Consider the following 13,883-nt stretch of genomic DNA (forward strand, 5'->3'; position numbering starts at 1 on the left):
AATATTCAGTAAACCATGTTGTCAACAGCTGTGCTGTCATCCAGACTTTGTTGTTCCATTTATAGAGCACACAATTCTTAAGGACCCTAGGAAGTGAAATGGTAAGGGAGCACTGGCTTCAACTTAAAGTCACTAGCTGCATTAGTCCCTAACAAGAGAGTCAGCCTGTCCTTTGAAGCTTTGAAGCCAGGCAATGACTTCTCACTACTATGAAAGTCCTAAGATGGCATCTTCTTCCAATATAAAGGCTGTTTCATTTACATTGAAGATCTGTTGTTTAGCATAGCCACCTTTATAAATTTTCAGGAGCTTCCACATCAGTACTTCCTGCTTCACCTTGCAGTTTGTTATGGAGACACCTCTTTCTCATGTACCAATTGCTGCTAGATTCCAACTTTTCTTCTGCAGCTTCCTCACCTCTCTCAGCTCTCATAGAAGTGAAGAAAGTTAGAGCCTTGCTCTGGATTAGGCTTTGGCTTAAGGAAATGCTGTGCCGAGTTTGATCTTCTATCCAGACCACTAAAACTCTCCATATCAGCAATAAGACTGTCCTGCTTTCTTATCATTCGTACGTTCACTGGAATTGCACTTTTAATTTCCTTCAAGAACTTGGCTGTTTGGTGCAAGAGGCCTAGCTTTATTCCTATCTCAGCTTTCCCCACTAAACGTAGTCATTTCTAGCTTTTGATTTCAAGTAACAAATATGCAACTCTTCCTTTCATTTGAACACTTAGAGGCCATTGTAAAGTTATTAATTGGCCTGATGTCAATATTGTTGTCTCAGGAAATAGGCAGGCCCAAGGAGAGGGAGAGAAATGAGGAAATGACCAGTCATTGGATCAGTTAAAACACACACAACATTTATCTATTAAGTTTGATATCTTACATAGGTGTGGTTTGTAAGTGTGTTTTGTAGTGCCCCGAAACAATTATGTTAGTAACATCAAAGATCACCAATCACAACTTACTATAACAAATAAAATAATAAAGACGTTTGAAATATTGTGAGAATTACCAAAATGTGACACACAGACATGAAATGAGCAAATGTTGGAAAAATGGTGCTGATAGAGTGGCTCAATGCAAGGTTACCACAAACCTTCAATTTATTTATTTTTTATTTTATTTTAGAGAAAGAGAGAAAGAGGGAATGGGAGAGAGGAAGAGAGGGACAGGGAGAGAGAAAGACGGAGGGAGAGAGGAAAAGGGAGAGAGAGAGAGGGCAGAAGGAGAGAGAGGGGGAGAGAAGGAGGGAGAGAGGGAGAGAGGGAGAGAGAGCAAACCTTCAATTTCTAAATAAAAAAAACCAAAAACACGGTTATCTGGGAAACACAATAAAAAGTATGTCTGTACACACATCACTGAAACAAAAGTTTCATGAAACAACTCTTTCACTGTGCAATCATAATGAGGTTGAGAAACTGTGGGCTAGATTCATGTTTGCCAAAGATACGTTCACACATTGATTGCTGAGTGCTGCCTCAGATGCTTCTGAGGGCATTATAGCACACATGGTAAAAAACAAAACAAAACAGCATTACTACTGCTCTCAAAATCAGAAAACCTCTCAATTCCAAAACAAAGTTGGCTCCAGGGATTTTAAACATGGTACTGTAGACTATATCACAATTCTTATAATAGCAGATCTTTCTCAAATATCATAGATTTTATTTATGTTGGGGAGCCATGACTATAGCCCAAATGAAAATGAAGAGATGAGTACAAAAAATCACTGGACATACAAGCTTGTTGAGCAACAACTTTAGTTTTATTCTTTTCTATCATAGTTTAAAATAAACTAGTCTTTCTAATAGTGCCTATATACCACCACCAATTGTTTTCTTCGATGTTTATTGTTCTCACCATAAAAAAGAAAAATCAACATTATACTTTAATTAAAGAGATATCAAATGGGTAACAAAATAATAACAGACTCTTGAAGTCACAGTACTATTTACCTTTCTCTGTGCTTGAGAATATAGAGATGATTTTATTTCTGGGCTTTTTTTCCTCTGGAACAGAGGGCAAAGGTTTCAAACTGTGATTAGCTGACAAAGGGTCTTTGCCTCCAGTGCTAAAAATGGTACTGCTCATTCTCACAGGAGGCGCCGGAGGCTTGTCTTCCAGTTCTCCGTTATCAGACATGATTCAGAATTACGGTATGTCCTGAAACAGATTGGAAAAAACTTATAGTTAATAACAAGGTGAAAAATAGTAAGGATAAGCACAATACAGTAACTAACCCCTCCTCAATTTCAAATTAGAAAATGTTACTCATCTAGAGTGAAATATGTGAGAGCTACAAAACTCAATAAGAGATTAAATTGGTCACCTATAAATATGGTAATCTCCCCTAACAAAGTTAGTAAATGGTTAGCTGAGACAGAACGTCTGAAAAGCTACTAGTATGTCAAGTTTAAAGGATTATGGTAGTTTGGGGAAAGTATAATGTTACTAACATATCAAAAGATTCACCTAGAATAGAAGAGAAAAAAACAAGATGGTGGCATAGGTAAACACTGGAGATTGCTGCCTTGAACAACCACTTCAAAAATACAACTAAAAGATGGAACAGACATCATCCAGAACCACAGGAAGGCTGGCTGAGTGGAAATTCTAAAACTAGAAGGAAAGAGAAAAGCATACTGAGACTCAGAGGAGGTGCGGTGTGGAAATAAAATACAAAGGTGCGGAGGTGCATGCGGAGAGGGCTGGTGGCTGAGGACACGATTGTCTTTTTCAATCGGGAGAGAGTCTCAAGCTCTGAGCTCCAGTTCCAGGCGAGTCTCTGGGGACCCAGACTCATACGGGAGAAACGGGACTGTCTGGCATCGGTTGGAACTCAAGGGCAGCTTTCTCTCGGAGGTGCTCGCAGCGATTGATTGCCAGGGCTTCTGAGGGCAGGACTGAGAGCAGCCATAACTGCTCGCTCCGCCTTGTTGATCCCCTGGGACCCCGCCCCATCCAAGCTGCCCACTGAGGCTTTTGCATATGAAAGGCCTGGCCCTTTGTAATCTGAAAATTACTTAACAAACTGCAGCTGGCCCAAGGCCCCCGGGCATCTTGCATTGCTTTACAGCTGGCTTCTGCTGAGTAGCCTCAAGCAGAGGCTAGATTAGCACCTCCTTAGAGATCCAGGAGCCAGTTCTCCCACTGCAGAAACAGCTGATTCTCACAGGCAATTGGCCTGGAGGTCAATCCCTCCCAGTGTTACCTACAACAATCAAGGCTTAACTACAACAAGACTGTGCACAAAGCCTACAAGGGGATGCACCAAGAGTGTCCTCCTCAGGTAATTGGGGAGGCTGAGCCATTGGGCCCAATAGGATACTTAGCACAGAAAGCCACTCTATCGACACAGCGAAGCATAAAAAATGCCGAGACAAAGAAACAGGACACAAATGACAGAAATGGAGGAAAGCAAACTACTGGATATAGAGTTCAAAACCACACTTTTAAGGTTTTTCAAGAATTTTCTAGAAACCACTGATAAACTTAATGAGACCCTCAAGAAATCTAGTGAGACCCTCGACGTTGTGATAAAGGACCAACTAGAAATTAAGCATACGCTTACTGAAATAAAGAATATTATACAGACTCCCAACAGCAGATCAGAGGATCACAAGAATCAAGCCAAAGATTTGAAATACGAAGAAACAAAAAACACCCAACAGGAAAAGAAAAATGAAAAAAGAATCCAAAAATACGAAGATAGTGTAAGGAGACTCTGGGACAACTTCAAGTGTACCAACATCCGAATTATAGGGGTGCCAGAAAATGAGAGAGAGCAAGATATTGAAAACCTATTTGAAGAAATAATGACAGAAAACTTCCCCTACCTGGTGAAAGAAATAGACTTCCAAGTCCAGGAAGTGCAGAGAACCCCAAACAAAAGGAATCCAAAGAGGACCACACCAAGACACATCATAATTAAAATGCCAAGAGCAAAAAACAAAGAGAGAATCTTAAAAGCAGCAAGAGAAAGAAACTCAGTTACCTACAAGGGAATACCCATATGAATGTCAGCGGATTTCTCAACAGAAACTTTGCAGGCCAGAAGGGAGTGGCAAGAAATATTCAAAGTGATGAATACCAAGAATCTACAACCAAGATTACTTTATCCAGCAAAGCTATCATTCAGAATTGAAGGTCAGATGAAGAGCTTCAGATAAGGAAAAGCTTTTCATCACCACTAAACCAGTATTATATGAAATGCTGAAAGGTATCCTTTAAGAAGAGGAAGAAGAAGGTAAAAATACAAATTATGAACAACAAATACACATCTATCAACAAGTGAATCTAAAAATCAAGTGAATAAATAATCTGAAGAACAGAATGAACTGGTGATTATAATAGAATCAGGGGCACTGAAAGGGAGTGGACTGACTATTCTTGGCGGGGGGGAGGGGTGTGGGGGATGCGGGAAGAGACTGGACAAAAATCATGTACCTATGAAGGAGGACAGTGGGGGTGGGGGGGTGAGGCGGAGGGTGGGAGGGGAACCAGGTGGAGGGATCTTTGGGGGGAAAGAAAAAAGAGGAACTGTAATAATCTGAACAATAAAGATTTAATTTAATTTAAAAATAAAAATAAAAGATTCACCTAATCAATTGATTCTAAGAGTAAATGTTCCAATAAAAAGTCAGAGAACATGGACCCTTAAAAAAAGAGAATTCCAAAGAGAAAGACTTATGTCCTAACCAGTCAATCAAAGGAAATGTCTTTGATATGTATCTCCATTTCTACAGCAGAGATATGACACTTGCTATTAAATACAGCAACAAACCCCCTACCCTGGGATCTGGTTCCATGCTCACCAGCCTTGTGACTACAACTTATCCTTCGTATAAACTCTCCTAAAGGATGAAAATGTACCACTGATGCAGTATTTGGTCTCTCTGAAAACGTGACTTTCTAATTACACACGTAGTCCCTTGTGAGTTTGCAGGCAGGCCATAGGGAACTCACATTTGGGAACACTGACAAAAATAAATACATAGCTTGGCTAAAAACACAAAACAAGTAAATCCATAGCTTGGCTAAAAACCAGGATACGGCCACATTCCAAGGTTCTACCAGCCTGTGATTCCCTTTCCAGGCAGTCAAGTAACCCCTCTTATCCATGTGGCTAATTCAGTGGAAACTTTAAGCTTGTTACATATACATATATATTTTGTCTTTCAAAAAGTGGATTGCACACATTTAAAATCAGCAGTTAAGGGGAGGGGATGCCTAATTTACAAATGAATTCTGATACAAAACTACACATTCTAGGAAACAACCCATTTCTCCACTAAAGGTTTTGATTGGTAATTAGATCCTGATTTATTATAAAGTTATTTAACGCATGTAAGTGAACAAAACTTTGTATATGTACAATGAAAAGAATGCCAACTGTATTTACATAAAATTAAAAATAAAATTATTTAGCTTGAATGCTAGTACCTGAAGAAAAATAGGTATAATTTGGGCAGAATGGAGGGATGAAGAGATTATTATACCTAATTCTACTCCAAACTGTACACTCTTTGTTTTCCTTGATAGGAGTATGTGACTAGCACTACCTGTATTTTATCTTTCATAATGACAGTTATTTTTCAGCCTATAAAAGAAGGAGAATGAGAGAAGGTAAAGGAGGGAAAAAGAAACATTTCTGGGAATAACTGAGAGAAGGGCTGGGAGAAGGGAATAAAAAATGATTTATATTTATGTGAGAAAAACTGCCTGAAGTGAAATTAAACTACTGGTGAACAAAGGCAGAAATGGGGATGAGATCAAAGAAGGTAGTACAGGGGACATATAGTTAGATGATCCTTCCAAACCAGCTGGTCACACCATGTGGGGTTTGTTTGGGATGGGATATGAGCAGGATGTGATTGGCTGTTTTGAAGTGTGGGCTGTCAGGTGTGCCCTGCCAGAAGCACTTAACTATTGCTACAAAGGGAAGAAAGATAAGTCTTAGTAATAACAGTTTGAGGATTATTTGATAAACCAAGACAGATGTTTATCACTTATGGGACAAGAGATTAAGGTAATCTCTAGAGCCATGATTGGCAAACTTGCGGCTCTTTGGCCCTTTGAGTGTGGCTCTTCCACAAAATACCACAAGAGGGCGCATGTACAGTGCGATTGAAACTTCGTGGCCCATGCGCATAAGTCGGTTTTCGGCCTGGGTGAGTCTATTTTGAAGAAGTACTGTTGATATTTGGCTCTGTTGACTAATGAGTTTGCCGACCACTGCCCTAGAGCAACTCATTTTCATCTTAATCACCAGTGACAACAGAAACAGCAGGATCAAATTTTGGTTACACTTTGACCAAATTCATTTTGGTTAAGCTGTGACCAAAATCATCTATATTAATGCATATTGAATTTAAAAATCAGAGTGGAGAACTGTCTGAGTGTGAGTGGGCTCTCTCCTCCTAGGTCAGTTATGGCGAACCTTTTGAGCTTGGCGTGTCAGCATTTTGAAAAACCCTAATTTTGGTGCTGTGTCACATATAGAAATTTTTTGATATTTGCAACCAGAGTAAAACAAAGACTTATATTTTTGATATTTATTTTATATATTTAAATGCCATTTAACAAAGAAAAATCAACCAACAAAATGAGTTCGCGTGTCACCTCTGACACGCGTGTCATAGGTTCGCCATCACTGTCCTAGGTTCTTGTCACACTTTCCAGAAAGAATTCAGATGAATGACAGAAAGCAGTGTTGAAGCAAAGCAAGCAAATTTATTAAGAATACACTTGGCATAAAGCACAAATAGGCAACTCGGCAGTCTGAGTGCCTCACCTGGTGGGGGTTCAAGGGTTTTATACTTTTCCCACTATAGGTTCAAAGGTTTCCCTGCAGATAGACTAGATTTCAAGGTCCCCCTTTTACAATGTTGGGGCTTTTTCAGGAATTTATGAGAACATCTGCCAATTTTATCTTGGCAAGTCCCAAGACAGCTGATGACTTCTTTTTGTTTTTAATCTTTATTGTTGAGATTATTATAGATGTTCCACTTTCCCCCACAGTGTACCCTTCCACCCAGTTCCCACCCCACCCCAGGCCTTCACCACCCTATTGTCTGTGCCAATAGGTAATGCATATATGCATATAAGATCTTTATTTTAATCTCTTCCCGCCCTCCACCCCACTTCCTCTGAGAATTGTCAATCTGTTCCATTTCCATGCCTCTGATTCTATTTTATTCATCAGTTTATTTTGTTCATTAGATTTCTTGTTCGTTTATTTTGATTTTTAGGTTCAGTTGTTGATAGGTATGTACTTGTTGCCATTTTGTTCGTATTTTTTATCTTTTTCTTTTTCTCCTCCCTCTTCTTAAAGAATACCTTACAAATTTTCATATAATACTGGTTTGGTGGTGGTGAACTCCTTTAGCTTTTTCTTGTCTGTGAAGCTCTTTATCTGACCTTCAACTCTAAACGATAGCTTTGCTGGGTAGAATAATCTTGGTTGTAGGTCCTTGCTATTCTTTACTTTTCTAGTTGTAGGATTTCCATTCAGCCAGCTTTCTAGTGGTTCTGGATGATGACTGTTCTGTATTTTAGCTGTAATTTTGATGTGGTTGTAGGAGGCAGTGAGTACAGGCATTTACCTAAGCCGCCATCTTCCTTTCTTCCAAGACTGCTGACTTTTTTGTTCAGTGGGTGAGATGATCCCTGCCCCTTTTTTCCTTTCCCTCCTCCTGCCCTAGCAGCTATCTTTCCTACTAGATTAATCCCTCAGGTGATATCATTCAATGTTTTTGAGGTTTTTGTTATTTGTCCCCCAAACTTCATTTGCCCTTGAATTTAGCTGGCATAAGTGGTATTAATTGGGTTTTTGTTCTCTATTTTCCCAGGCCAGGTGATTTAAGCTATGTATTCTCTGGTTAGGTAAGAGAGCTATAAACCATTTACTCTCAAGTGTCCTTGGTTGGGAAAGATAAGGGCTTGCAATTCACAATGTGGCTGCCACTGCCCAAACTATTGGGCCTGGTTTAATTTTCCTGTATTGCCTGGCTGATGTGGTTCAGTGGTTAGAGAGTCGGCCCAGGCACCAAAGGGTAGTGGGTTTGATTCCCAGTCAAGGGTATGTACCTGGGTTGCAGGGTACGTGCAGGAGGCAGTCAGTCAATGTGTCTCTCTCACATAGATGTTCCCCTCCCTCCCTTGCCATCTCTCTCCTCCTCCCAATCCACTCCCTTTAAAAAGAAAAAAAAATCAATGGAAAAAATATCCTGGGGTGAGTATTAACAAACAAAAAAACCCCAATTTATTGTCTCAGTTTTCCCATTTCACTTGCCCAGGAATCTTCCTAACTTCCTACTGTCCTGCCACAAGAATAATATAACAAAATTTAAAGATACATTTGTATGCATATATAGAAGTAAATGCACCAAAATATTGACAGTCATTATTAGTGGCTAGTAATTAGTTTAAAAAATCAGTATAAAATTGCCAGGGTACAGTAGTTATTTGGTGTAAACTGACTATAAATTCCATCCTTAAGGCTGGCTCATAGATGGAATATGATTAAAAACTGCCAAAGCGTCTTCAGTTGCATGCTGTCCAGTATTGTGGTTAAGACCATGAGTTGTGAATTCAGATTTTGTTTGGAATCCAGGTTCTACCATTTACTTAAGTGGGCAATTTACTTAACAGTGCCTCAGGGCTCCTTGGAGAAATAGATGGTTTTGGCCTAGGACAGGAAAAATAGAAGAAGAACCTAGAGCTACGATTTTCAACCTTTTTCATCTCATGGTATACATAAACTAATTACTAAAATTCTGTGGCACACCAAAAAAAAATGTATTTTTTGGCCTAAATGACAAACAACAACAAAAACGGCATAATTGATTCATTCACACCGGACAAGTTTCTCATGTCACTGACAGTTTACGGGGTATAGGATGCCCCTCTATTTGGGTTTGTCTGATGTTTTTCTCATAATTAGATTATGAGAAACTTGGGTTACAAGTTTGGGGGAAGAATACCACAAAGGTGAAGACTGTTGTCATTTTTTTTTTTATTTGACAATTTTAGGGAAAAGAGGTCAGTGTCCCTGACTAAATAGGTATTGCATGTTTTAAAAATTCTTGAGACACACCAGTTGCAAATCACTGGCCTAGAGCATATTACAGTGTCAGAAGGTAAGGAAATATTTAAAAAGGTTAAGGGAGTGTCAAGGAACACAGGAAAGAGTCCCAAAAAGTGAATGCTGGAATGATATGAGCAACAAAATTAATGAAGCAGTATTAGAATATAACTCAAAGTAGAAAATAAATATATGAAATTTATATTGATGGAACTGGAGAGCATTATGCTAAGTGAAATAAGCCAGTCAATGAAAGAAAAATACTACATGATCTCACTCATTCATGGATAATAAAGACCATTATAAACTTATGAACAAAAATAGATACAGAGGCAGAGCTGCCTCAAACAGACTGTCAAACTGCAGTGGGAAGGCTGGGGAGGGGAGGGGGGCAGAAGCGGGGGGGGGGGTAAGAGATCAACCGAAGGACTTATAATGCATGCATATAAGCATAACCAATGGACATAAGACACTGGGGGGTAGGGAAGGCCAGGGGATTGTCAAGGGCGGGGGGTGGGGGGGGAGGAAACATATGTAATACCCTTTGTAATACTTTAAGCAATAAAACTAAAAAAAAAAAATTTATATTGATACAAATAAATAAATAAATAAAATGGGGGATCAAATCTTCCTTACCAAAGATTTCCAAATGATATATGTAGATATACCCACCCTCTAAGAGTTAAACTTTCCTCCCCACTTGATTGTAGGCTGCACTTGGTGACTCATTTCCAAAAAATATGGAAAGGGAAAAATAACAATGGAAAAATCTGACAAACACTGTGTCGACATAAGAAACGTCCAAACCTGTAGAGAATGTTTATAACAATTAAGCCAAACGGAGAACACCCCTGGAAGCAGGATCTCAACAGACTGAGATAAAAGCTGCTGATAACAACAACTTGCAATTTCTTTTATGCATTTGAGATTAAGGAGGAAACAAAGATTAAATAAAGGTGGGAAGAAGCAATTTTGGGATGTGATTACAGGACAGTTAATATTATGTGCTCTCTTGGGGGTACGGCTTGCTTAAGGCAAAGACAAAGCTTTTACTAAAAAAGTTATATGCCTGGGGCATGACTACCCACCATGACCTGGAATTTATGAACGGATCACCCTGTGAGTTTAATTTCCAAATAACCCTTTTTTTCAATCACAACTGCATTAACTAAGTAATCAAGGTGATAACACCCTAAATTCTAATGTGATGAGAAGCATAATTTACCTCTGTGGTATTCTTCCCCCAAATTCGTAACCCAATCTAATTATGGGGAAAATATCAGACAAACCAAAAGAGAGGGACATTCTACAAAGTTCCTCACCAGTTTCCTAAAAGCTACCAAGGAAATGAGAAACAAAGAAAGACTGAGAAACTGTCACAGGAGTCTAAGGAGACACAACAATATGGTGGTATCCTGGAACAGAAAAAAGACATTAGTGGAAAAACTGGTGAAACTCAAATAAAGTCTAGTAATATACCAATATTGGCTTCTTCTTCTTCTTCTTAGGCTGACATTCTAACCACTTAGCACACCATCCAGGGCCAATGTTGGCTTCTTTGCTTTGACGTATATTTTATGGTTTATGTGATGTTAACATTAGGGGAAGATGGGTTATAGCTATATAGGAAATCTACTATCTTTGCAACTTCTTTGTACATCTAAAATTATTCCAAAATAAAAAGTATATTAAAAAATGAATTACTAAGTTCCTCAAAAAGTTAAATATGCTACCTACCATATGACCTAGCAATTCCACTCGCAGTATATACCTAAAAGAACTAAAAGCATATGTCCACACAAAATGTTCATAGCATTATTCTTAATAGCCAAAAGATGAAAACAACCAAAATATACATTAATAAGTGAACAGATAGACAAAGCATGGTATATTCGTATAATGGAATATTGTTCAGCCATAAAAAGGAACAAAGTACTGATACATGCAACATGATGAATCTCGTAAACAAAAGTGAAAAAAGGACCATATATTATGATTCCATTTATATGAAACCAGTGGCCCGGTGCACGACATTCATGCAGGGGAGTGGGAGGGTGTCCCTCAGCCCGGCCGGCACCCTCTGCCATCTGGGACCCCTTGGGGGATGTCAGACTGCTGGTTTAGGCCTGATCTCACACATCCCTCACAAAATCTGGGACTGCTGGCTCCTAACCACTAGCCTGCTTGCCTGCCTGATAGCCCCTAAACCAGCCGTGGGCAAACTACGACCCACGGGCTGGATCCGGCCCGTTTGAAATGAATAAAACTATTGAAAAAAAAGACCATACCCTTTTATGTAATGATGTTTACTTTGAATTTATATTAGTTCACACAAACACTCCATCCATGCTTTTGTTCCGGGCCTCCAGTCCAGTTTAAGAATCCACTGTGGCCCTCGAGTCAAAAAGTTTGCCCACCCCTGCCCTAACCACTTCTGCCTGCCAGCCGGATTGCCCCCTAACCACTCTCCTCCCAGCCTGATCTCACCTAACTTCTCCCCTGCCTGCCGGATCACCCCAACTGCCCTCCCCTGCCAGTCTGATGGCCCCCAACTGCCCTCCCCTGCCGATCCGCCTCCTCCACCAGGCCCCGCCTCCACTGTGCGTGCAGCCATCTTGAGGCGGCCATCTTGTGATGATGTCACAGGCGAGGGCCACCCAGGCTTTTATTAGTATAGATACCCAGAACAGGCAAATTCATAGAGAAATAAAGTAGACTGGTGGCTGCTAGGGGGTGAGGGGAATGGGAAGTGACAGCTAATAAGTATGAAGTTTCTTTTGGGGGAAGGAAAATGTTATGGAATTAGACATTGGTAATGGTTGCACAATCTGGTAAATACATTGAAACCGCTCACTGAATTGTACACGTTAAAATGGTAAATTTCAGCTATGTAAATTATATCTCAATTTTAAAAAGAAATTAATATTTACTGCATAAAGATTAAAAGTTAATAAATATTGAAAGTTCTGCTTCTACTCTCATGATTATTATTTGTAAGATCCTATGCTAGAAGCTGGAGAACATAAAGGAGTTCATAACCTAAGAATAGAAAAGACAAACACAGGAGAACCAAGATGGTGGCATAGGTAAACACCGGAAATTGCTGCCTCCCACAACAACTTCAAAAATACAAAAGGGGCTGCACCGCAGAGGGGACGCAGCCACAGCCTAGTGCCCCCACCCTCCCCTTCCCGGCCACTGGTCCGGGTCCGCGGGACCTGGGGTGACCCTCGGCACCAAGCACCCGGGCGAGCGGCGACACCGGGGGCCACGGCCATGGCCACCTGGGCCCTCGGGGAACCCGCTGCCGCCCCCAGCTCCTACGGGGTGTTCTGCAAAGGGCTGTCCCGCACGCTGCTCGCCTTCTTAGAGCTGGCCTGGAAGCTGCGCTCGAATTTCCCGTACTTCTATGTCGCGGGCTCCGTCATCCCTAACATCCGCTTGCACGTACACTTCTAGAGCCGCGATTACGCTAACGTTCTCTGGACCGGCACCAGGAGGCCCCGCGACGGAGCAGAGCGGAACTAAGGACGTGGCCTCCTCGGTCTCGCGAGAGTGGCCGGACTCCCCGCGCGGCTGCGCTCGCCGCCGCCCGCCGAGCTCCCGGATGGGCTCGGAAGTCCTGCTGGGACTGGAGAGGTCAGACGCGACTTCCAGCAACAGGGAAGAATTTGATTACGGCCCGGACAAGACTTAAGAAGCTGTGCGTCCTGAAAACAAAATCAGGACGAACAGGATGCGTTATATCAAAAACAGAAGGCGACTGAATTTTTCAGGAAGCAAATGTAAAATATAAGTTCATGGCTCAAATTAAGATTTTAAAAAATCACCAATTTCAGAAATTTTGGGTTGACTTGTAAGCAAGAGATTGAATGAGTAAAGAAGCTGAAGATCTTAAGGATATGATGTGGAAGGCATGCATTTCTTCATTCCCCCAAGAGAAAATGACAATCAGATTTTCAGTGCGATTTAAAAAACTACAGGAAAAGCATCCTTCCGATGTCAAACAGTGTAAAATGCTGCAGGATTTTGAGCAGAGGGTTGGAGTGTAAGACAGTGGACTCTGTTTCGGCGTCCCAGTGAGTGGCACGGTTCCAGACCTCGGCGCCAAAGAAAAGGAAACCCAGTTCAGCACAAAGCATGGCTATTTAATGAATAACATCTAAATAATCAGAATAATTTATGCAAATGCTGTCTATCATCTTTTTCTTTTAAGAGGATACTTAACTATGGTTACAAAGTAGAATACAAGTGTGGTCACCCGTGATCAGGTAACAGTACAGTTTTCTGGGGGGGATGTTGAAGGGAGGAGAGGAAGGTAAATGGAGTGGTAGTGGGGTCTTTATGTAAAGTGGGAAGTTGAAAGATACAGTCCTGCTCATGAGGAAAGAAGACGTTTTGTGAGAGAGTGGCCATAAGGTTGCTAAAATAGCAATGGAACTATTAAACAGGGAGGAGAGTAGAAGAGAACAGCAGTAAGTCAATGAATGCTTAAAGATGGAGTGTCAGGTGGCATGTCTCAAAAGAAAAACTGAATACCTGGTATGTTGGAATATAGAGTTGAGATTTTGAATGTTTCAGGGATGCTGGAGATGAATTAGTGGTCTGCAGATTTTTATTTTTTTTTTAATAAGAAAACAAAACTGAGGCAATTATGAACCCAGGAAAAATAAAAGCTTGTTCAGGAACTACACTGCATACCTCAACTGTGAATAACACTCGTCATAAAGTCAGTCATAATAATGTTAGCACTCAATATGGATAGAACATGATTATGTAACATGAGAGGGGTGGA

General features: G+C 40.6%; 2 protein-coding genes across 2 annotated transcripts in view; one reads left to right on the plus strand and one right to left on the minus strand.

Annotated features, from left to right (window-relative positions):
• The window catches only part of PAK2 (p21 (RAC1) activated kinase 2), a 111,648-nt gene that overhangs the window by 60,865 nt on the left and 36,900 nt on the right, over window positions 1–13,883 (minus strand). The window contains exon 2 of the mRNA XM_059687491.1: window positions 1,959–2,166. Coding sequence (XP_059543474.1) covers window positions 1,959–2,145 — 187 coding nt within the window. The 5' untranslated portion in view covers window positions 2,146–2,166. The remainder of the gene's footprint in view (window positions 1–1,958; window positions 2,167–13,883) is intronic.
• On the plus strand, window positions 12,365–12,578 carry LOC132229601 (small integral membrane protein 10-like protein 1). The gene has a single exon (XM_059686162.1). The coding sequence runs from the start codon at window positions 12,365–12,367 to the stop codon at window positions 12,545–12,547; it is 183 nt and encodes a 60-aa protein (XP_059542145.1). The 3' UTR covers window positions 12,548–12,578.

Source organism: Myotis daubentonii, chromosome 3, assembly GCF_963259705.1.
Source record: "Myotis daubentonii chromosome 3, mMyoDau2.1, whole genome shotgun sequence".
Lineage (NCBI taxonomy): Eukaryota > Metazoa > Chordata > Mammalia > Chiroptera > Vespertilionidae > Myotis > Myotis daubentonii.